The sequence below is a fragment of the Eublepharis macularius genome, chromosome 3, assembly GCF_028583425.1.
Source record: "Eublepharis macularius isolate TG4126 chromosome 3, MPM_Emac_v1.0, whole genome shotgun sequence".
Classification (NCBI taxonomy): domain Eukaryota; kingdom Metazoa; phylum Chordata; class Lepidosauria; order Squamata; family Eublepharidae; genus Eublepharis; species Eublepharis macularius.
The window spans coordinates 136,794,334-136,820,187 of record NC_072792.1 but is presented as its reverse complement, the minus strand read 5'-3'; the positions used below and the strand labels follow the sequence as shown (position 1 = coordinate 136,820,187).

The 25,854-nt window shown below is 42.8% G+C and overlaps 1 protein-coding gene across 2 annotated transcripts in view; it reads left to right on the top strand.

Annotated features, from left to right (window-relative positions):
* BBX (BBX high mobility group box domain containing) overlaps window positions 1-25,854 on the top strand; it is a 205,500-nt gene that overhangs the window by 126,467 nt on the left and 53,179 nt on the right. For both annotated transcript variants that reach the window (XM_054973817.1, XM_054973816.1), the window contains 4 exons: window positions 8,607-8,805; window positions 16,689-16,756; window positions 19,101-19,181; window positions 23,016-23,096. In XM_054973817.1, coding sequence (XP_054829792.1) covers window positions 8,607-8,805; window positions 16,689-16,756; window positions 19,101-19,181; window positions 23,016-23,096 — 429 coding nt within the window. The remainder of the gene's footprint in view (window positions 1-8,606; window positions 8,806-16,688; window positions 16,757-19,100; window positions 19,182-23,015; window positions 23,097-25,854) is intronic.

Genomic DNA, 25,854 nt, shown 5'->3' with positions numbered 1-25,854 from the left:
TGCAAGGTTACTATCTCTTACCCGTTTTAAAATTCTGTGCACTCATACCTGGTGTATGAAGATGCTTGCTCTGAAAACCAAGAACAGAGTAGCATATGTTACTGAAACATTCTTCATCCTGTGCATTTCAAGAGAAATATGGTGAAGTGGGCAAAGAATCATGGAAATGGACTATCTGTGGATAATAAAGCCCGCTGGATTCTAATTAGCCGTAGTTAAAACAATCACACTAACACCAGTGTAATTAAATTACATGTTTATGCAATATCAGAACTGAGCCTTTATTTATATTTGAAGAGGCCATTCTAGTTTCCCTGTACTGATCTGACCTGTACTGTACATGCTAGTTTCCCTGTACTGATCTGGCCTGCTGTGGGCCAAGGAAGTTCATAGCCATAGTCATAGGGCCAACTTCAATGAACTTAGAGGCTTGATGAGAGTCATTCCGTGGGGGAGTATGCTGGAAAGGAAAGGAGCGAGTGAAGGGTGGGCTCTTCTCAAACAGGAGCTTTTGCAAGCTCATGCCCTCACTATTGCAGCGAGACAGAAATATGGTAAGGGCTCCAAGAAACCAATGTGGATGAACAGAGAGCTCCGGAATAAGCTAAGGGAGAAAAAGGAAATGTTCAGGAAATGGAGAGAAGAACAGACCTCTAAAGAGGAATATATGAGGGTTACTAGGTACTGCAGATCAACCGTCACAGAAGCTAAAGCTCAATACGAGCTGGGTCTGGCCAGGGGGGCTCACTACAATAAGAAAAACTTCTACAGATATGTGAGAAGCAAATGCAAGGTAAAAGAGGCAATTGGACCGCTGTTGGGAGTGGAAGGAGAAACTGATGGAGGACAGAAAAAGCAGACAGGCTTAAAGACTTTTTTGCCTCTTTCTTCCCTGAAGAACTTGAGCCCATCTAGAGATGGTAGTAGACATGACAGGACACCTGGGGGGCTAGTTGACATTGACAGAGAGGTTGTAGAGAGGCACCTGGCTGCACTAGATGAATACAAATCCCCTGGGCCGGATGGGGTGCATTCAAGAGTGCTCAAAGAACTTTCTAGAGAACTTGCAGAGCCTTTGTCCATCATCTTCAAGGCCTCCTGGAGGACTGGGGATGTGGCACAAGACTGGAGAAGAGCCAATGTTATCCCAATCTTTAAGAAAGGGAAGAAAGATGACCCGGGAAACGACAAGCCGGTCAGTCTGACTTCTATTGCTGGGAAGATACTAGAGCAGATTTTAAAGGAATCAATCTGTAAGCATCTGCAGGACCGCTTAGTGATCTGGGGAAGTCAACATGGTTTTCTCCCCGACAGATCTTGTCAGACCAACGTGGTTTCCTTCGAGTGACGAGCTTACTGGATCGTGGGAACTCTGTCGATGTGATTTATCTGGATTTCAGTAAAGTTTTTGATAAGGCCCTCCATGACATTCTAATGGGTAAACTGGACGTCTGCAGAGAGGACTATAGGACAGTTCGGTGGATAGGGAACTGGTTAGAGGACCACACCCAAAGAGTGGTGGTCAATGATGTTTCATCAGATTGGAGGGAGGTGTCCAGTGGGGTACTACAGAGCTCAGTTTTGGGCCCGGTACTTTTCAATATTTTTATCAATGATCTAGATGAAGGTGTAAACGGGCTACTCATTAAATTTGCTGATGATACCAAATTGAGAGGAGTGGCAAACACCCAAGAAGATAGAGTTAAACTTCAACAAGACCTGAATACTCTTGCAAAATGGACGGTTGTGAACAGGATGCAATTCAACATAGATAAGCGCACAGTATTACATCTGGGCCACAAAAATGTGAAGCACAAATACAGGATGGGGGATACACGTCTGGGTAGTAGTGTATGCGAAAGAGATCTTGAAGTAACTGTGGACTGTAAACTAAATATGAGCAGTCAGTGTGATGAGGTGGCAAAAAAAGGCAGACTCAGTCTTGGGTTGTATCAAAAGGGCCATTGCATCAAAATTGCAGGAGTTCATAGTCCCTCTCTATACTGCCTTGGTCAGGCCGCACCAGGAGTATTGTGTGCAGTTCTGGAGGCCTCACTTCAAAAAGGATGTGGAAAAAATCGAGAGGGTGCAGAAGAAAGCGATGAGAATAATCAGGAGTCTGGAGACTGAGCCCTACGAGGAAAGGCTGAGGGCCTTGGGAATGTTTAGTATAGAGAAAAGGAGATTGAGGGGGGACATGATTGCTCTCTTTAAATATTTAAATATTGGAGGAGGGCAAGCAGCTGTTCCAGTTGGCAGCAGAGGATAGGACTCGAAGCAACGGGCTTAAATTACATGCAAAAAGATACTGGCTGGATATTAGGAAAAAACTTTTCACAGTCAGAGTAGTTCAAAGGTGGAATCAGCTGCCTAAGGAGGTAGTGAGCTCCCCTTCACCGGCAGTTTTCAAGAAGAGGTTGGATGAATATTTGTCAGGGATGCTTTAGGCTCATCCTGCATTGGGCAGGGTGTTGGACTAGCAGGTCTGTATGGCCCCTTCCAACTTTGTGATTCTGTGTCTCTGTGTTCATGAGCGGTTACAAATGTAATATGCAGAGGTCATTTCATAGAAAAAGCTGCAGGAACTCATTAGCATAAATCATTAGCATAACACCCCTTGATTGGGCCAAAATGTCCAGGATTCAGCTGCTGCCATTTTGGGCACGTTTTGGCCTGGATCGGGCCCAAAACAGCCCAGAGGAGGGGTCCCCTGCCGGGCACCAACCCAGTCCTGGTGGTTTTGGCCATTTGGGGCACGTTTGGGCCCGGATCAGGGCCAAAACAGCCCGGACCAGGTCAGTGCCGGGCAAGGGAGGGCTCCCTCGCCCAGCACCAACCCGATCCTGGCCGTTCCGGCCCCAATCTCAGCGGAAATGGGCCCAAAATCGCCATTTTGGAGGCATTTGGGCCTGGATCGGGACCGAAACAGCTGGGACTGGGTCGGTGCTAGGCGGGGGAGGCTTACAAATGTAGTATGCAGGGGTCATTTCATAGAAAAAGAGCTGCATGAACTCATAACATAAATAATTAGCATATGCCACGCCTCTTGTTTGGGCCAAAATGACTGGGATTCAGCTGATACCATTTTTCACACATTTGGGCCTGGATTAGGCCCAAAACAGCCCAGATTGGGTCACAGCAGGGGCTGGGTCCCCTGCCAGGCAATAACCCAATCCTGATGGTTTTGGCCCTGACCCTAGCCGAAACAGGCCTCAAATGGCCCGGCTATTCCGGCCCCAGTACCATCAGAAATGGGCCCAAAATGGTCGAAAATGGCCATTTTGGCCTGTTTCAGCCTAGATCAAGGCCAAAACAGCCAGGACTGGGTCAGTGCTGGACAAGGGAGGCTTCCCTCACCCAGCACCAACCTGATCCTGGCAGTTTCGGTCCAGATCCTGGCAGAAAATGGCCCAATATGGCCAAAAGTTGCCATTTTGGGCCCTTTGGGGCCTGGATAGGGGCCGAAACGGACGGGACTGGGTCAGTGCCAGGAAAAGGGAGGAGCCTCCCACCTAGCACCGACCCAATCCTGGTGGTTTTGGCCTTGGTGGGTTCCCCCACCTGGCACTGACCCGATCCCAGCCATTTCGTTCCCAATCTGGGCCCAAAATCATCATTTTGGGCCCATCAAGTACGAAATGGCTGGGATCGGGTTGGTGCTGTGCGGGGGAGGGTTCCCCCACCTTGCACCGGGCCGGTTTGGCCCTAATTGAGGCCTAAATGGCCCCAAATGTCCAAAAGTCAGGTGGGGAGGGCGTGACTGTTAAGGGAACTGCCAGAACAGCCTTCCAGCTCTTTCCCCCTCAAAATTAGCCCTGGTAATATGGTTGCTATCACCTAACAGCAGTGGGTTCAAAGATACACAGTCATCAACGGAGTAGGCGGAGAAGAAAAATACCTTCCAGAAAGATCTACAGGTGGGACAGATTAACAGTGGTCCTTTGACTTTCCAGAACTCACAGTGTAGCCATGCTAGATTGAAATCACATATCTTCCTAAGCATCTGAGAATACCATTCCTCTGTTCTAGGTCAGTCAGTCTACATCAGACATCACTTAATGTTTCAGACAAAAATGAAATTGCTGTAGCCAGAATATGTCCATCAAGGAAAGGCTGAAATTAAGCAACCAAAGTTGTTTAAATGTGCCACAAATGAGGCCTGAGCCTCTGCAGCCACATATCGTCTCCTTTCGAAGTACTGTAACGTGTAGCTCTCCTTAGGAGTTTTGGGAATGATTCACTTGGGAATGAATCAACTGGCTAATTAGGACAGTAAATAATATTGACTATAGAAAATAGCTGTAGCCTTTGCTGCTATTGTAATTAGTGACATGCCTCTGAGAAAACAGGCAAAGCTAGATTTTTACAGAATAATTTGTCTACAACTCTCTCCTTGGGTCATGCCACTTTTCTTGAACAAGAAATTATATAACTAAAGAAGTTAGACAAAATAAAACAATTAAAAATCTCTGCAATTCCTGTCAAGAGTTGGGATTCTCTACTGAATTTTGTTTATTTGTATTTGTTATTGTAGTCATAAAGAGACTTTTTAGAAAATTGTTTCAGTGAAGGGCGTCACCCTTAAATGTGAGTGTGCCACAACATCATAAAGCAGGCAGAAGTATGACATTTTGAAATAAGAGAAATATTAATCTGTAGGCTAAGGCTTTGATACTTTACCTTGGGGCATAATCTGTAAAACCTCAGGTAAGCATTAGGCTCCTGTAGGATATTTTGATAGATAAATCCCTTGTGGCACTTCTAATTTTTAATCTCTTCTATAGTCGAGTTAGAAGAGAAATAGTTTCCTGAAAACATTATTTCATGAAAGTTATTATTTTATGAAAATAAAACTTAAGAGAAAAAAGACCCATAAGATTTTTACTTTTTCTCATGATTAAATAACACTGTTCATTGGATAAGAAGAATAATGGCATAACACTCCTATAAAAAGTGACAGTTCAACAACTGCTAAAAGTAGTGTTAAAAACTGCTATTCCTACAGTGCTACAATTCCCCTGCCCCCGCCCAATACTGAAAGCAAAAGTCACATTCTCTGTTGCAGAGAAACAATATTTTCAAATATGGTAAGCACATAAGTTTAATTCCAAGAGTATGTATGAGACATGCACTTAAGCATATACTTTTTATTCTTTCTCAAGTTTAGCAGCGTAATTAGAAATCAAAAACGGGATCCCCTTAATATACCTTCATGTAATGTATTTATTTGAAACTATACGTAAGAAACAAATGCATTTTTCATCCCTTTTATTTGTTTTTATTTATTTATTTTTACTTGATACAATACCAATCAACACATAAATACATAAACAACTGGTCAACATCCGTCCAGATAACTTTGATAATAATACAGATAAGAATATACTATTATTACATTAGAGGCTTATACAAACAGATTGAAGGTGACATTACAAATTGAGCAAGACATCAAAATAATCTTTAGGCTTAACAAGTTTTTTGATATATTCATCTGTTGTCAAGAATTCCAAAACTGGATACCAAAACTCAATAAATTGCGATTTGTAGTCTGGGCTCTCAAGCTGTTTAATGTAATCTGTTAGCTTTGCCAAGGTAAACTGGTCCCAGACCCTTAATAGCCAATTAGAAATGGTTGGGCTTTGTTTGCTCTTCCAAACTGCAGCAATAACTAATTTACCCACAGCCAACAGTTCAGCTATTAAAGATTTGCTTTCTTTTGGAATGGGAATATCGTGCCAATCATTTAGTAAGATCACTTCAGGTCAAAGAGGTAAGTGGTAAGATGTCATTCTATTAATATATATAAGCACTTCTTGCCAGAACATATTTATAATATGTGCTTAGGGTTGCCAGCCTCCAGGTGATGGCTGGAGATCTCCCAGAATTACAACTGATCTCCAGGCCACAGAGATCAGTTCACCTGGAGAAAATGGCTGCTTTGGAGGGTGGACTCTATGGAATTATACCATGTTGTTGGTCTTTCCCTCCCCAAACCTTGCCTTCTCCAGGCTTAATCCCCCAAATCTCCAGGAATTTCCCAGCTTGGAGCTGGCAACCCTATATGTGCTATTAAAACTGAAAAATTTGTGGCATTACACAGTCTTCCTGTGATTGTTTAATGAGTTTGTGAACTAGTTCTCTTATTTGAAAGATTGCTAACAAAGTTCTCAGAGCAAATTGAAAGTTTTCAAGTCTGCCATTTTCAGTGGTTTCTGTATCAGAATTTTTACAATTTTGATCAGAAATTGTAGTTATAGGGTACTTTTAAATGACCTTAAAGAACAATTTTGGATAATTCAAGGTTTAGAGGCCTAGAGAAAAATGGAGATGACAGTAAAGTTGTTCTTTTCCCAGTAATATATTTAGTGTCCTTCTGGACAACTCAGATGCCTATGTTTCTAATAATTTAATATAAAATTTAAATAATCATTAAACACAACCAATAATAATAAAATAATAATAAAATTGTGATTAATAAATAATAATTAAAAGCAGCAAACCATAACATATTTTATATGTTACTGTCTGTCTCATTTAGTATTTCGTGGTGACGCTAACTGGGTTTTCTGAACTGAGATTCACCTATCTATTATTAATTTACTTTCATTTTTAGAGTGTGTGGTATAGTGTGTGTGGGTGCGCCATCAAATCACAGTCAACTTATGGCAACTCCAGCAAGGGGCTGTTGAGGCAAGTAAGAGGCAGAGGTGATTTTCCAGTAATTTTCCTCTGTAATTTTTCTCTGGCTGTTTTCCCATACAAGTACTGACCCTGCATAGCTGATGAGTTCGGGCAATATCATGCCACCTTCCCACCCACTTGATGTAGTACAAGAGGCAAAAAAAAAAAAAAAATTGGTGCTTTGAGAATTTTTGTGTGTGTGGAATGATTTCCCAGTCCATAGAAGTAAATTCATAAACCTATTTGTTGCTGTACAATGGGAAGGTAATAAAAATGTTAGTTTTCTTTGCAAGACCAATAAACAAAGTAAAAGGAAGTTTTTCTCTATACATTTATTTTAAAGGAATTCATTTATTTCCCTGCCCATTTTTGCCATTAAAGCTGTTTATACATTACAAAGAAAATAAAAGGAAGACCCTGGAATCTGTTTTCCTTTTAATAAATTATTTATTTATTATAAATTATTTATTTAAAACTTTTATTAGCCACCTTTCTATTTTACAGCACTCAAGGCAGCTTACAACAAACATAAAATACATGAAAAGACCACCTTAAAATCACAATTTAAAACTACTAGTAATTAGAAGAGCTAATCAAATGCCATCTTGAATTTAAATAATAGAGGGGAAAGAATGTTTGTGTGAACATGTCTTCTCCAGTCTCATTTGTAGAATCTGTATTGTGCTGTGCATGGCTAACAAAAAAAATGTAGACTATTGTATCAGAGGCTAATAAACATGCTTAAGGGTTCTTGCTATCAGGCGCTTATCTGCAACATTCTACTCTTTGCTGGTTTCCTGCAGGTATAAAAAAATGAATATAAGGCAGAAGTCACTCGGCACTAATAACTATATTTCCAGGTTTGTGGGAGAAAAACCCTAAGTTGCTATCATTTCTTCTAATTAGCAAACTTAATAGCCTGATGTCCATGAGTATGGTAGCAAAACAGGGCTGCTGATAGACAAAGTAAGAGTTTTTGCAATCCTATGGGGCTCTACATGTAGGCAGAAAAATATTACTTTGTAATTTTTTTTTTTTTAGTAAAGACTCTTATTATAAAGGTTTAACATATTCAATATATTACTGGATCTCTCCAGGAACCATCGGCTATTGAAATAAAGTGTTTAAAGGGAGGGGGGAAAGGAAACAGAAGAGAAAGAGGAAACTGACTCTAAAGCTTTATAATATCCTGGACTGTAGGATAAGCATCAGGGTATATGTTCCATAGACCCCACATATCTTTACCCCCTAATCTCCTTAACCCAGCCAATCCTGGATGCTATAAACTCAGTGGCTCTGTCACCACTTGGGAAGTTCAAAAAGCTTTAGCAAGAGGATTAATTAAAAATGAAGGGGGGATGGAATAATCCCAACCCCTTCCTGACCTCCTCCCTCCAGTTTTCTTATACCACATAGTAAATATATCTTTGTTCTTGAATGTATCACTCAACTTTACAACTAAGTTAGAATTTTCATGTTCGTGTAGCCCCAAGCAGTCAGAGGAGTGGTGCTGTAGATTAGAAACTGCCAATATAACCCCTGAGCTCAGCAATGTCATACTACTGTGGAGATTCCCTTCATTCCTCCCCTTCCTCTCAGGCTTTCTTATCTAATGTAAGCAGCTACGAAAATACTGAAGGGTTTCAGTGAAGTTGCGGGGTAGGTCACGAAAAGACCTTGTAAGACCTGTGCTGAAATTTGTTGAGCATGGTGAACCTTATTAAGAAGGCAAACTGTAATTTTTACATCTTTTCAAACATTTTCATTTGGATCAAGCAGAATATGTAGATCAGTCGCAGATGTAAAATGCCACAGTGGGGAACAAAAGATGACATCTCTAGTTTGGTACTTATTTAGATTCATATCCATAGATTTACACAAAACAATGTACGGTGTCTTAACACGTATTATGTTTCCTCTTGTAGTACAAGGATGCATTTATGAAAGCAAATCCTGGCTATAAGTGGTGCCCACCTACAAACAAACCTGTGAAAAGTCAGTCATCCACTGTTACTAACCGGAAAAAGCTGTGGGCTTTCCCATCAGAACCTGGAAAAGATTTGCCAATTCCCAAAAAGTTGGTGAAGACTGAAGAAATGCCTCAGCTGAACTTTGCAATGGCAGGTGAGCTTTAGATATCCTTAGTCCTGTATACATGTTACAACGAACATGCTTACATCCTTCATTCATGCATTCATATCTCTTTGTAAGAAAGAGACAACACATGCTCCAATGGGGGCCAGTGCCTGGATAATGTGGGGTTTAAATTGCATATTGACTATAACACAAGAATTATTCAAAATATGTACAAAGAAAACTTGCGTGTGCACTGTTTATTTATTTATTTATTTATTTCAATTTATAAACCACCCATCCTCATGGGCCCTGGGTGGTGAACAACAGTTAAAATCAATAAAAACAAGAAAACAATAATTCTAAAATCAACATACAATAAGCAATAATAAAATAAATTAACCAAATACATTAAGGTGCAATGGTGGGGAGAACCCCCACCCCAAAGGTGGAAGGCAGACATGGCACCGCCCCCTTCAACCACTGAATGCCTGGTGGAACAGCTCTGTCTTACAGGCCCGGCGGAACAATAATATGTCCTGCTGGGCCCGGGTCTCCATTGACAGCATTCCACCAGGCTGGGGGCAGGACTGAAAAGGCCCTGGCCCTGGTTGAAGCCAGGGCCTTTTCAGGCTTCCTTAGGGCCGGGGACCACCAGTAAACATTTATCCACTGATCGAAGCAGTCTCTGGGGAACACAGGGAGAGGTGGTCCTGAAGATATGCTGGTCCCAACCCGCTCAGGGCTTTAAAGGTAAGAACCAGTACCTTGAACCTGATTCAGAATTCAACAGGAAGCCAGTGCAGCTGGCGCAGGACTGGTAGGATATGCCGGTCAGGACCCACGCCACCGCATTCTGGACCAGTTGTAGTTTCCGGATCAGGCCCAGGGGTAGCCCAGCATAGAGTGAGTTACAGTAATCTAGCCTGGAGGTGACCGTTGCATGGGTCACTGTAGCCAGGTCCTGGAGCAATAGGTAAGGGGCAAGTTACCTGATCTGACGGAGATGGAAAAATGCAGACTTGGCAACCACCGTGACCTGGGCCTCCATCGACAGGGAGGCATCCAGGAGCACGCCCAGACTCTTCACCACTGGCACAGTTGCCAGTGGTGTCCCATCCAGGGCAGGGAGCTGGATCCCAACATCTGGCAACCCCCATCCCAGCTGCAGGACCTCCATCTTCACCAGGTTCAGTTTCAGCCTGCTCTGTTTCAACCATGCAGTCACAGCCTCCAGAGCTCTGGCCAGATTGTCCGTGGCCGTGTCTGGCCGGCCGTCCATCAACAGAAAAAGCTGGGTGTCATCCGAGTATTGATGACAAGCCAGCCCAAACCTCCGCACCAACTGGGCGAGGGGGCGCATGTAAATGTTAAATAACATTGGGGGGAGTATCGTCCCTTTGGAAACCAGCACACTAAAGGGTGACGGGGCGATAGATCTTCCCCGAGCACTACCCTCTGTCCCCAGCCCTGGAGAAAAGAGACCAGCCACTGTAAGGCTATGCCTCTTATCCCCACGTCGGCGAGGTGGCTGGCCAACAAATCATAGTTGACCGTGTCAAATGCTGCTGTGAGATTGAGTAACACAAGCAGTTCCGACCCACATCGATCCAGATGCCTGTGAAGGTCATCTGTGAGGGCAACAAGGCTGTCTCCGTCCCATGACCAGGACGGAAGCCGGACTGGAATGGGTCCAGGACTACAGCATCATTCAGGAATTCCTGCAGTTGTACCTCCACCACCCGCTCAATCACCTTGCCCAGGAACGGGAGGTTCGACACTGGGAGGTAACTGGACGGGTTGGTGGGATCCAAAGATGGTTTTTTCAGGAGGGGCCGCAGCACCACCTCCTTTAATGCTCCAGGAAAAACCCCAGAGCTCAGGGAGATGTTAACAACGGCCTCCAAATGGTCCCATAGCCCCTGCGAGCTGGCCTTTACCAGCCAGGATGGGCAGGGGTCCCGAGGACAGGTGGTTGGCCTCATCCCCTACAGGATCCTGTCAACTTCGTCCCAGGAGAGCAGCCTGAAATGATCTAATACAGACCCAGAAGATGGCCAAGGGGTCTCCAGTTCCCTTACTGTATCAACAGTGGGCGGCAGGCCATGGCGAAGGGACAAGATTTTGCCCGGAAAATAGCTCGCAAAAGCCTCGCAGCCAATAGTCGAATTAAGAATTTGGCGGTCTCTCTGAGAGAGGGAGATCAAGGACCGAACTGTTTGAAATAATTGAGCTGGGCATGAGCTAGCGGACACAATGGAAGCAGCAAAGAAATCCCTCTTTGCTGCTTTCACTGCCACCTCATAGGCTTTCATAAACGTCCTATAAGATGTTCTTGCCTCTTCATCGCGCCCCCGCCTCCACACTTGCTGTAGTCATCTCAGAGACCACTTCATCTGGCAAAGCTCCTCAGTGAACCAAGGAGCTACCCATTTGCAGGCTCGGAGAGGATGGCAGGGGGCAATAACGTCAATGGCTTTGGAAAGTCAGCCATGCCAGTCATCTACCAGCTCATCTAACGTATTGCCAGGGGGCATCGGATCCTGCAGAGCGCCTGGAAACCAGTTGGATCCATAAGTCTCTGTGGGCGAGCGTAAATCCACTCACTGCCCACCTGGGAAAGGAGCAGCATGCTCAAACGAGGCTTCAGAACAAAGTGATCCGACCATGGCACTGCATCATAGGCATCCAGGACCACCATCATCCCGCCCCCAAAATCAAAACCAGTGTGTGATCTGCTTGATGCATGGGAGCTGAAACAAACTGGGAGAGTCCTAGGGCCTCCATGGAGGACACCAGGTCCATGGCCTGCGTGGAGGCGTCGTCGTCAGCATGGACGTTGAAATCTGCGAGAACCAAAAGTCTCGGAAATTCCAAGGCCCAGCCGGCCACCACCTCCAACAGACCAGACAGGGAAGATGCAGGTGCAGTAGGCAGTCAGTACACCACGCATATTGCCAACCTCTCCTCAGCATCTAACGCTAGGCCCACACAATCAATGCCAGAAATTTTGGGGGTGGGGAGTGGTCTGAAGGAGAAAGACTCCTGAATGAGCAAAGCCACACACACCCCGACCACTTGTCCGGGACTGGTGGAGGACCGTATAACCTGGGGGGCTAGTTCTTTCAGAGCGACCATCTCGCCCTCCCTCACCCAGGTCTCGGTCATGCAAGCCAGGCCCACATATAATCTTGCAGCATTTTGGTCTTATTATTTATGGACCTGACATTGCACAGCGCCAGTGTCAGAGAGTGGTTTAATATCCTAGCCCCACAGCAAGTATATCTTGGGATGGGACGCAGATTGGAAGGGCACCAAGCCCTACCATGTCTCAATGCCCTTCCCTTCCATAATCTGCTCCCACCACTGTACCTCTCACGTCCCCGGATCACTGGGATCCCCGACTCTGAGCCGGCCTCTTCACCAACGATCATAGTGCTAACCCACCACCCTCCCAAAATCAAACAATCCACCAACTATCAGCGACTAAGCTGCCAATCATGCATAAAAACCCCAATACCCCACCAAATTAACAACATGAACAATACACATAGACTACAATAACTAACACACTTGGTATAAAAACAATGAACAGCAGCAAAGCAATCAGTGCAAGCAATCCCCTAGCAGCAGCCTTGTAGGCTGGAGCAGGCAAGGGGTGGGGCTGGGCAGAAGGAAAAGCCCAGCCCTTGATGGAAGAAGTTCCCTTGGCAGCAGCAACAGCAGTGCAGGCAGATCTCTGGCAGCAGCCTTTGTGGGCTGGAGCGGGCAAGGGGTGGGGCTGGGCAGATGGAAAGCCCAGCCCTTGATGGAAGAAGCTCCCTTGGCAGCAGCAACAGTAGTTGTATGTGTATTCACTGTAATAAATGGACAGCAGGTCACTGTAATATATGGACACAGGACTCTGGCCTTTAGTAATATTTGAAGCTAGATATCAAGGGTTTGTTTATATTTGGTTATATTATAATACTGGGATCAATGGGGGTACATATCCATTTCATAATACTGTATCCTATTGCACAAGATGATGATTTGCACAATGCAGAGTTCTAGGGATGCTGAAACTATTTAGTGACCTTTATTAAAAATTGTCATTGGAATCTGTTAATATGGATACTTCAGTTTACTTCAGTTTTCACGTTCACAATGAACGATTATCACTTTATTTTTAGTTAGGAAACTGTAGAATCCCCCTCCCCCCCAAGTCTAAATATGTATTAATTATGGCACTTGGTGAATAATAATCATATTAGATTTTTGTGAATTCAAGCAAATGGTTGAGCCGGTTGCTTTTTCTTATGTGGCTTTTTAGCTGTTAGTATACGTCACTGCCCTTATTCCTTTTTTCCAGTAACAAAAGAGCTGCTCTGCCATACTCCGCAACTCTTTTCTGTTTTTAGCAAGCTGTTCTTTAGGATTCCTCAGGGTAATCATTTCTTTTGACTTTAATAAAACTAATTTCCACATAGTGAAGATATTGTTAACTTTAATACTAGTAAAAGTTGTGGTAGTAGTCACACAACATTTTCTTCATTGTTAACATTTTAAGAATGTTACATTTCTGAGTAAACTGTATGTACCTAATGGAATATAGACTTACATAAACACATTTTTAGTATAATTAAATACCTTGAAATGTTTTAAAATTGTACTCTGAATTGTAAATTTGTTTTGCTTAGTTCCACCAGTAGCACTAAGAAAAAGATACAAAGTTCATTTGCAAATAAATTCAACTTTTCTTTTTCAACTTCTTCTTTTTTGACTTACTATTAGGATTTATTGTTTATCATCAATAAGTATCCATGTCTTCTGCCCTCTCGTCCATCTGCCCCATGCTGCCTTTTTCTAGTGTGCCTTTCTGTTAGCTTTTTGTGTGACTAGTCTTAGAGGAATAGGCCTCTCTTTAAAAAACAAACAGAAAGTGCTTTTCCAAGCTCTAATGGAGAGATTGCATGCATGTTTGGAATTAATATAATATCGGTCTGTGTTCCGAAGAATATGTCTCTTTTCATGCTTTTTGGCTGAATCCACACTTGATGGCACAGCGCTAAGCAGGCGGAGTGAGAGCGTCTTTCTGGCGCGTTTTATGACATCATCGTGCCATGGTGCCGCTCTCATGGTGCGATGACATCATAAAACGTGCCAGAAAGACACTCTCACTCTGCCTGCCTAGCGCTGTGCCAGTAAGTGTGGATTCAGCCTTTGTCTTTTTCTATGTCTACGGCACATTCTAACTCAGGGCCAAACTACAAGTGACGAATGATACAGGTTGGACACTTGTCAGCTTCCCTCAAGTTTTGATGGGAAATGTAGGCAGCTTGGCAGAATGTTGGACAAGTGGCAGTTGAAAAGTCCATTGGACAGCAGTTGGAGAGCCAAGCTGCAAGACTAGGATGCCTACATTTCCCATCAAAACTTGAGAGAAGCTGACAAGTGTCCAGCCTGTGTCATTTGTCACTTGTAGCTTGGCCCTAAGAAGGCAATATCTGTTGTCCTTGGAGTTTTCTAGCAAAGAAATCTTTTACAGTGCCATAATTCAAAACCATGCCCTAATGAGTCAGTGACTGCATTCAAACATCATGTTAAACTATAGTTTATAAATCATAGTTTGATGAAATGTCAGTTTAGAATAATGTCTGAATGCTTGTTGGTGGGTACAAAGTGTGGCTTGTTGGTGAGCATAATGAGGATTCAAAATTGTGTTTTTTATCTGGCTTAACTCTAGTTTGTGTTCAGAAGTGGTACCTTTCTTAGCCTCTGGCACACAGATCAGGAAGCACAGAGCAACAAAATAGTTTGCTACTCCACTCTTATTCAACTGTGGATGGTTCTTTCTCAGGACATCCCCCTTTCCCACTGCCTTCTCTCCATGCTCTCCCTAAGACTGATGACTCACCAAACAGGAAGGCACTTCAGAGACTTCAGCCTCTCAAGAGAGAAAATTTAAAATCAAAATGTAAAGGATGAAGGGAATGTTTGGAGAGTTAAGAGGAACAGCTAGGCAGAAAGGGGGAATAGGAGGGAAGACTGATCATCAGACAAGAGAGAGGATGGAGGAAGTTTGACTTGCCCTAGGATTCTTCTTCGCAGTTCCTTAAGTGGTTGACTTGATCATTGATAACTTGAGAAAATGTAACATCTGCTTATCTTTGTTACATTACAAAGAGGCTCCAGGAATATACCTACACTAAAATTAGAATGAGTGTGACTTGGAAGACCAGTGGGCAAAACCAACACTGCTGGATTTTGTTTTATAGACTTAATAGGGACTTAAAAGCAGGATAACCACAAGGACTTGCAGGAGGGCATCTCAAATTTCCTGTCCCGCTGTTTTTTCTTTCCCTTCCCTGAAAGTCCCTATAGTCTCTCCCCTTTTTCTCCTTCCTTCTTTTCTTCCAATCTACCAGCCAACCTACTTTTATCTTCCACAAGTCTTCAGTTTCCCTCCTTTCCTCCCGCAGACAGGCTCTCCCTGGAAAAATTTTGTACAATTCTGGCTGCCGGACTAGGCCAGGCCCAGTTGCACAGCATCAGCCACCAGGCTAGATCTACTTGTGTGGTGTACGTCGCTGGGCCAGGCCCAGTTGCACAGTAGGGAACCCACAAGGACTTGGGGGGGGGCCACCTCACTTTCCCCTGTATCCTCATCTCCACACTATTTCCTCTTTTCTTCCTCCTGCAAATTACCTTTCCCTGCTTCTTTTTCCCATCCACCAATCAACCAAACTGTTTTTCTCCTCCCTACTTTCAGTATTGTTTATTTATATCATTTATACCCTGCCTTTCTCCAAAATGGGGTACAAAGCAGCTTACATAATTCTTCTCATCTCCATTTTATCTTTACAACCCGTTAAGCTATTTTAGGCTGAAACTGTGTGACTGGCCCAAGGTAATCTAGTAAGCTTCCATGGCATAGTGGGGTCTCCCAGATCCTAGTATTGAACTCTAATCACTATATCACACTGGCTTTTGTTTAGTGGTTGCTGTTGAACAGTAGCAAGCAACCAGGCCTGGATGTCATGCAGGGTGGTGATAGCAAGTTGCACAGTGGTTGGTGGGCCTGGCGCCAATGAGTCCTCCTTCAAAGGCCAAAATATCTTGGCAAAGGGCCCTGCCCCTCCCACTGCCTTCTACTGACTGAAACCAAGGTATGAAGAATGGAAATACTGTGATGGTTACATAGCACTGGCAGTAACAGCCACTAGGAGGCATTAGTTAGAGGTGCTGCTTCTACTATTTGGGGGGCGGGGTTAACCTCCCAGTGTTCCTTTTTTATTTTTATTTTTTTTTCAGATTTTTCTGCATACCTGGGACATTCTTAGATTTGTAGAAAGCTGTTATTTTGTATAAACATGCCCACAGTTTCTGAATTTAAGTATACAGAAGTTGAGAATTAGATATATTAATAATAATGATAATGAAGGCTCAGCATTCACACATTTGTTGCCTACATATTGCTCCATGCAAAGCTGTACATCTGGCAGAATGTAATAATAGAAAAGATGTACAAGGTATTTCCAAAGTAGGTACCACCCGCTGATTCAAGCAACATGCCAAATTGCATGTATTTCTGAAGATAGAAAAAGGGAAAGTGGATGGAAGAGGCAGATCGAACTAAAAATGGCTGTGTTTTCTATGACTTGGATACAGCTGAGTGTTTCTATGGGCAAAATTATTTCCTGCCCCAAAGCTTCTTACCTCCTCACTTCTGAAGCAGCACAAAATGCCTCATGAAATGCTACTTCTGCAGGACAGGAAAACCCAGGAATGTTGGACTGTAGTGGAGGGAAGAGGGAAAAAATTGCAAGCAGAAATACGCAGCTGGATCCAAGCCTGTAATTCTTATCAATATTGGTAGCCAGTTGAAATTACCAAGCTTACTTTGAACTCATGACTAAGTAATTTGAATATATATACTTTTCTTTCACTGACAGATCCTACACAAATGGGAGGCCTCAGTATGCTACTGTTAGCAGGAGAACATGCCTTGACTGCACAAGAGGTAAACAATTGTCTTTCTTCTCACAGGATGGCTATTTATTTATATATTATATATATTTTATTTATTTTATACACACACACACACACACACACACACACACACAAACAATTTATTCTGATGGGTCCTTTTACCTGGGGAGAATGATAGCATTTTGCCAGCCTGTAAATTTTAGCTAGCAAGTGCTTATACTGAGGTATGTGGTATGAAAATAATATCTTTTCAGATTCCTTTAGTGAATAATGAGTCTGAGGAAGGTTTTTAATAGCAGAAATAAAGCACTTAAAATCAAGTGTTACACAGTTAGCCATCCTTAATTTTCATTTAATTATCCATTGGCAAAAAAGGTACTATTCTGATTTATTGAGAACATATTTCTTTAAAATTAATCTCTTTGCAGTAATGATACATCCAACAAACAGTTGTTAAATCTGAAAGTAGGTATTAACAGTTGTTAACGTCACTGAACATTTAGGCATCTTTTATTTAGGGAGATTTGCCTGGATTTGCAAATGCTGTGAGTGGTTGAGAATGCTGTTATACTACCTCAGCCAAGAAAAAGAAATGAAGAATTAATTCTCACATTTACACACATTTGTTAATTGCCAGTTACTGATTTTATGCTATTAGTACCACTTAAAAATTCTATAGTCTTGTTTTGCAATACTGAACTTTGATTCCCAAACCCAGATTTGTTTTGAGGTAGGATGGCTAGAGTTGCCAGGTGCATGCACTTCCAGGAAGTGACGTTATTGTGCGGACTGCAGCCGCCCCTGGGAGCTCTCCCGTGCTCCGCGGGGGTGGGGGGCGGTTCAGGCTGAACTTGGCCAGATTCAGGCCGCTGCGGGGCATGGGAGTGCTCCTGCAATCCACAGAGGCCCAATTTGGGTCTGAATCAGCCTGGAATGGGCCATTGCAGAATGCAGGAGCCCTCCTGCGCTCCACAGCGACCCAATTTGGGCCCAAATCAGCCTGAAACAGGCTGTTGCAGAGCACTCTTGTTCTGTAGCAGCCCAATTCAGGCCTGGATCAAGCTGCTGTGGCTCCTGTGCTTTTCAGGAGCCCATTCCAGGCCGATTCAGGCCCAAATCAGGCCCATGGGAACAAGTCATACTTCCTGGGAGCACACCCCCGGGAGGCCCATGCCTCCCCACTGACCAGGTAAGTGGGGGCAGGAAGTGGGGGCCAGCGAGGGAATTGCAACCCTAAGGATGGCTGAATGGAAGATTGCTTTTGGTATGCATTTTTAGTCTGATTTCTTTCTTTATGGTGCTCCCAGTGCTTCTGCATATCATGCTAATACCTCCTTCTTGCTGGTACTGTTAGTAAATGTGACATGGTATCTCTTGGCACCTGTGCCTTTTGAGAATGGTAGGGATCAATCCTCTTACATTTAACATAGCCGTTTCTTACTTCCATCCTCTTTTATTTTAAATTCTGTAGCCTTCAGCTTTTCATGGTCCTCGTTTTACATGTTTCTTCCTTCATCTCTGCTTTAAATTGGTTTTCGTTTCCCAGTAGGTTATTCTACCCTGAGCTTATAGCTGTGTTCATGCTCTGGCTCTGTTTTATCTTTCAGTAGTTTTGTTTCTTTATGTACTTCTCATCAAACCAACAATTGTGTCTATAATTTCTCATTTTCATCCACTTCTCCTTATTATCTATTGTCTCTACAATGTGACATATCAAGTTTTGGTTTTTAAATACTTAAAGTCTCATCTGTGCTCCAGGACTTTCCACATTTATTAATCTTGCCTACTTTCCCTTCCTCTTACTCATTTCTTATTCCTGTTCTTTTTCTGAAATAGGCTGTAAGCTTCCCAGTTGAGCACTTCGATTTAAAAGTATTTTAGACATAATATTATAAATAAATAAATAAATAAATAAATAAATACCACAGGAGGTGGTAGGCTCCCCTTCTTTGGAGGTTTTTAAGCAGAGACTAGATGGTCATCTGACTGCAATGCTTATTCTGAGAAACTAGGCAGATCATGAGAAGGAGGCAGGAAAGGTTACATTATACTTAGGTCTCGTGGCCCTTCTTACATACCCAGGGAAAGGCCGATCGCCACCTTGGGGTCAGGAAGCAATTTTCCCCAGGCCAGTTTGGCTAGGGACCCTGATGGTGTTTTGCCATCTTCTTGGCATGAAGTAAGGGTCACTGTAGGGGGGAGGGGATTTGTGAATTTCCTTCATTGTGCAGGGGGTTGGACTAGATGACCCTAGAGGTACCTTCCAACCCTATGATTTTATGATTCTAGTTATTAATACATACAACTATGCAAATGAACCCTATTTTGATTTGAAAGTTTTGTCTGTGACTCCTTCCTGTCATTTTTTGCTCCAGGTTTCCTCAAGTACCTGCCATTCTGATGTATCAAACTCTACCGAAGGATGTCTGAAGTCACCATTGTTTCAGTTTGCTGAGGTGAACTTCTTATAATGGCTATGCCCTCCTGCTTCCCTGGGGTCTGTTCTGCTAGTAGACTGAATTCCTCCAACCAAAGGAGGATTCTCCCTGTTGCAAAATGCTCAGGAGGCTTCTTTGTGACAGGGGAAATCTTCCTGTGAAGGAAAGTAGCAGAGAACACCTGTAGGATCCAGCAACAGAAATCCCTTTCATTAGTGCAACACTTTTCTAGACACTATAATTGTTCAACTTGCTACAGACTATAGCTATTTTTGGCCAGAGTACACATTAGGAATAATCTAACAAAAGCTAACCGTGGCTAAAACCCCATTGAAATCAGTGGAACTTAAATTAGTTGTAAACAAATCCTGTTTCATTGTCATGATTACCTTTTGCTGGATTGCACCTGTCATAATATAATAATAACATTCAATTTATATACCGCCCTTCAGGACAACTTAATGCCCACTCAGAGAGATGTACAAAGTATGTTATTATTACCCCACAACAATCACCCTGTGCGGTGGGTGGGGTTGAGAGAGCTCCAGAGAACTGTGACTTATCCAAGGTCACCCAGCTGGCTTCAAGTGGAGGAGTGGGGAATCAAACCCAGCTCTCCAGATTAGAGTCCCGCGCTCATAACTACTACACCAAACTGGCTCTCATGTGTACCTGAAGTGACTTGTGTAGATAGAAGTTTGTGTGAACCACCTTCAAGTAGCAGAATTATGATCTACATTGCAATAACTAACATAAATTACCATTATATTGTTGAAGGCTTTCATGGCCAGAGAACGATGGTTGTTGTGGATTTTCCGGGCTGTATAGCCGTGGTCTTGGCATTGCAGTTCCTGACGTTTCGCCAGCAGCTGTGGCTGGCATCTTTAGAGGTGTAGCACCAAAAGACAGAGATTTCTTTTGGTGCTACACCTCTGAAGATGCCAGCCACAGCTGCTGGCGAAACGTCAGGAACTGCAATGCCAAGACCACGGCTATACAGCCCGGAAAATCCATAACAACCATAAATTACCATTGACTGGTTTTATTAAGAGTACACTTAACATTCAAATAGAAATCCTTGTATCTTAAAGTTATAGGTTTAACTCTCTTGTTGAAATAAATATTGCTTAAAAGTAGAAAATCTCAGTTGGATTATGACAGAAAGTCACGGGATCATACTCTGGCAATAAAAACAGCTTAGGTACAAGTTGTATTGGGAAGGAATTTTCTGTGAAAGACAGCTTAGTTAGTCAAAGGAGAGAATGCTTAGTTAAATGGAACATGGTTGTATTTGGTATAAAGCACCTCCATAGATTTCATTACGTTTAAATTTTTAGTGATCAGGAGAAAATCTATTTGAAATTATTGCATTTAGTTTGTTAAAAATATTTTAGAGCCACCATGTCTTAACAGGTTTTCTCTTTTTCTTTTGGATCCCATAATATCTTAGATCTGCTAAGCATTGAGGAAAAAGCACTGTATAAATATTCACAGATACTCAATTTGTTTATGATGTTCAAGTATCGTGGGCATGTTAGGAAAGACACTCTCATTGACTATCAAACTCTATACCCCTGGATACCTGTGGATAGGGATGTGAGCTTCAGGTTTCCAATTCAGAAAAAATGCCCGAATCAGACCCAATCTGTAAAAAGTCAGGATTTCCAAATCAAAGCTTCCCGAAGCATAGGGCCCTTTCCCTGCAAGCAGGGAAAGGGCCCTATAAACTTTAGCTGGCCCACAGGGTGGGGGGAATCCTCCTCTGTGGGCCTGCTGAAGTTTAAAAGGTTTTTCTATGTTCCCGCTAGCTGGCAGGCCACCACCTCACTTATGTGGACCTTCCCACTGGCTGCTTCAGTGGCAGAGGTGGCAGCTCCGGGCCTTCCTTGCCTCCCAGCTGGCCACTGTAGCCAAAGCTCTCCTCCATCACTTTAGTATGCTCCGAATCTTTACGGAGCATACCGAAGTGATGTAAAAACCAGATCAGAAGCAGTTTGCCTGGTTTCGAGTTGTTATGAGGCATTTTCCCACTTCAGGTAAACCCAAAGCGGAAAACCCAGTTTTTTTCCGGGAGCACACCCCTACCTGTAAATGTTTGAACAATTTCAAAAGTATTGTAAGAACACTTCTTGTTTATTATAGATTTGTTTTGGCAGCAAACTTTGCAATGTATATACATTCATAAAATTATTGGTACATAAACAGTTTTAGCAACTTGCAGCCTTGCACAAACATATGTTAGTAATTTTGCACACCATGTGTCATGAAAGAAAACGATAAACAGCTCTTTATTTTATATGAGCTTTCCTGTCTGGTCACCTGCAAGCAGTATTTACTCCACACAAGAAAGTCAGTGAGAGTGTATTTGGAAGCTTGTTGGTAGACATGGGCACGAATTGAAATATTAATCAAATTTCATGATGAATCAGGCTGATTCATATATCGTGAAAACAAGTTTCGTGGGGCCACGTTTTCACAAAATCCATGACATTTTGGGCCAATTTTTCAATTTGTGAATGCTTTGTGATACCAGACAGGCTGGCGCTGATCCATTGATTCCGTAGGCAACATACGCCCAGAATGTTGGCAGACCTTTTGTTGCCATGGAAACCCTAATCTTAGCCCACATAACCTTGATAGGTAGCTCTCTCTGCCAACCTGAGAGCTGAACAAAGCTACAAATGACAAATTACACATGGCAGGTCTTGCGCAAATTTACCTGGGAACTGTAGTCAGAAACTCCTTCCCCTCGCTGTTTCCCTTCTCCATTTTTAAAAAAGGGATGGTGGAGTAGCGGGTGGCTGGAGGAGGACATGCTGAAGTCTCCCTGTGAGTTTAGCATCTCTGGATATGAAGGGGGCCATTGTAGGGTCCTGGGATCTGACGAATCACAAACCTAACAAATTGTTTCGTGAAACGGGACCATTTCGTGAAAGTTTGTCTCAGGGTTCATTTTTTTCCCATTTCATGCCCATCTCTATTTGGTGGAGGCTGAAGTAAAAAAAATTATTGGTTGTAATATTTTAATACACATTTTATTTAACTGAATTTACTGAATATTTTATTCATTTTAAAATTTATTTTAATATAACTTGATCCCTCAAGCTAAAGAAAGTCCAAGAGAACAAACGCTTCCTGTTGAAATCGATGGGATGTAAAAATGTAACTTTGGCAGGCTTACCCCCTTCAACTTTTTTCAAAGCAGTCCAGAAAATTACAATCTTCTAAATGAATGTTATGACCACGCAGTTTTAATAATACCATTGGCAGGATAAAATCTTGAGCTATCATATGAGAATGTTTGGTGCTTTTTTAAAAAAGCAGCATCAGGAATCATAAGGATTAAACTTGCTTCTTGTAAGGACCATTTGAAATCCGTGTAACTTGTTCCAACTGTAAGTGTTTTCAGGATAATATCTGCATATTTTTATCCGGAAATTTTAATTCCTTTCTACAATTCATTCAGCATGGTAGAAGAGGAATGATATTAGTGTTCTGTGTACAATGAACATTTCAAATTGTATGCATAATTTGCTTTCTGTCAACACAAGAGATCAAAGCTTTTGAGTTAGCTGTAAACTATGTGATAGATTCTTTGCTATTTCCTTTGTAGTTCTTCTTTCTTTGTTCTGTTTGTCATGTTGGTTCTGCCAAAGATTTTAATAGTAGAAGTGATGTTGATTTTTTTTTGCAATTTACTATTTACCAGTCCCTTAAGAAAACAACTTCTCTGTTCAGCTGTATGTCCTGAGAATTCAGAAGTATGAAAAGCTTTTTGACATTTCATATGAAGTAAGAAAATGGATTGTATTGTTGTGAATGTAATATTCAAAGTGTATTTTTTAAAATCAGATCTCTTCAAGCCCATCACAACCAGATGTCCCTGCAGATGCAAAAGAAAGTGACAATTCCACACTATTTCAGTTTTCTGAGGTATGACAATTCTGAATTTTTTTAAAAAAATGAAGAAATACCAGTAATGTAATTGACCACACTTCACAGCAAAGTATTTTCAAATATTGCAATCCCGAAACTGTAGCAGTATTTAAAGGATATAATCAATTGTCCATATGAAAAACGTGCTTTTATTATGACCTGTCATGTGCCTTGCTTAGAAGGAATTTACATGTGGAAGTACAAAAGGAACTTTCATGAAGGAAATGAAGCTTTCCAGTGATAGGTAATTTTAGCCTCTGGACTTTATAGGCTAAGGTCCTCTTCCTCCCACTTATAGGAACTTTTGCTCACTGAGTTTGGAAACTGTGAATATTGAAGGATTCAAGAGAAATCTGAGCAACCAATGAGAAATGGTTAATACTTATTCTTTATACATTTAAACAAGCGATGCTGCTTAGTTAATCAGCAAATTATACATTTAAGGTTAATTAATCCAGAATTCTATTTCTAAATATTTCCTTTATGGCTGAGTGATCACAGCCAGCTTTCTGAATCTGAAATTAGGGGTAGGGATGCAAAACCATAAGGGTGTGACCTCAGTGCACACAAAATCTTCACACAACACGTAATTAGCTTATGGAATTTTCTGCCACAGATGGATCAGTAGCCATTAGTGTAGATGGCTTTATTGGCAGAGGATGTCTCTATCAGTGGCTATTAGCTGCAGTAGCTAAATGGAAACTTTGTTCAGAGGCAGCTCCCAGTGTCAGTTGCAAAAGAGAAACAAAGGAGGGGTAATACATAAGCCAGGCATAGAGGTGGGCAATAAGGAAAAAAACGTATTTGTTAATGTGGGCAGAATTGGGGTTTCCCATAATGGGGAATATGAAAAACTAAAAATGTAATCAAAGAAATGTAATGCTGATGTTGATAAAGTTTATCTTTTTTTATAGGCTGTAACTGCAGATGTGGGGGAGGCAAACAAAGCGGCTTTTCAGTCCAAGTTTTTAAAGTTTATAGTTAGTTGTGTACAATTATTTTCTAACAAGGCATAGTATGTGAACTCACAATAGAATTGATACGTCTCTGTTCTGTACAAAACCCCCCCAAACTTTAAGCATAAAGCTTCAAAACTTTCTTCATTCGATAAACAGAAGAAGAGAGGAAAGAGATAATATAGAAAAACAGCAAGTAAAAGTTCTAAAATCCACTGTTTAAATGTTGCTGTTTATTATTTAAAATGTAAAACAGAAGACCTCTCCTTCTGTAGATAACAAAGCTAGCTTGGTACCCTAACCTGAGACCCTGGAGAGCAGCTGTCAGTCTGAATAAAAAGGGGTATAGAAATCTGTCTGCCCTCTTAGAACTGGTGACAAAAACTGAACTTGATGACTACAACTTTAGTTGCAAGAAACTCCTTCCATCTCTACTATATGTTTCACCTTGTTGCATACGTCTTGTTGTTATGTGCTGTCAAGTTGCCTCTGACCTATGGCAACCCTCCAGCACGTCCTGTCATTAACAGACTTGTTCAGATTCTGCAAACTGGAGGACGTGGCTTCTTTTATTGAGTCAAGCCATCTTGTTTTAGGTCTTCCTCTTTTCCTATTGCCTTCCACTTTTCCTAACATTCTTGACTTTTCCAGAGAATCTTGTCTTCTCATGATGTGACCAAAGTACAATAGCCTTATGTCCAGGGGTGCTGGGGCCTCCCCACCCCGGACCTAACCTGGGCTGGGGGAAGAGCCAAAAGAGGAGGCAGCAGACAGCAAAGTCACCATGGCAGCAGGCAGCAGCAGCAGCTGCGCATCACCAGAGCAACAGCTGAGCAGCGCAGTGCATCAGCTGTGCAATGCGATGGCTGTAGATTCCCTGGGCACTCCCAGCCAGAGCAGACAGGCCCGGGGTGACGGGCTGATGGACACAGCAACTGCCATGGTCCCTGACAAGCCCGGTTTACCAGGCGAGGCCAGAGGGAGCCTTCCTGGCCAGGTAAACACCGAGGTGCTGCCGCACCTGACAGGCCAAGAGAGAGGGGTGGGGACGGCAGAGGCCAAATGGCCACGGGCCCATTGGGCCTGGAACAAGCCTGCCAGCCCCGCCCTCCAAGCAGAGCACCATTGGGTGAGGGGCTGGCAAGGGAAGGAGGCGAGATGGCAGGGAAAACCCCGGTTGGGCCAGGAACCCCCATAGGTGGGGTGGGGAAACCCGATGGACTGGAGCCTGGGAGCGGGGTGGACGTTCTGAGGAAGCTGTGGAGGCTGGCATGGACAGAGTGAGAGGAAGCGAGCGGGAGCTCAAGGACCGTCATTACCACAGCAGGGGTGAGAGGGTGCTGTAAACCCCCCTCCTCCTCCATTCTGAGGCTCACCCTAAGCTTACCACCATAGGAAGGGGCCAGTCTGGAGAGCACACTGCCCCAAGCTCCGCTTTCCTGGCCACAGAGCCTGACACCTTAGTTTTGTCTTTTTAGCTTCTATGGAGAATTCAGGCTTGATTTGATCTAATACCCACTTGTCTTTTTGGCTGTCCATGGTATCCGCAAAACTCTCCTCCAGCACCACATTTTAAATGAAAATTTTCTTCTTGTCAGCTTTCTTTACTATCCAACTTTCACATCCATACATAGTAATAGGGAATACCATAGTTTGGATTATCTTGATCTTGGTTCCCAGAGTGACATCTTTAAGGATCTTCTCTAGCTCCCTTACAGCTGCTCTTCCAAGTCTCAATATTCCTTTGATTTCTTCATTACAGTTTCCCTTTGGGTTGATGATTGAGCCAAGGAATAGAA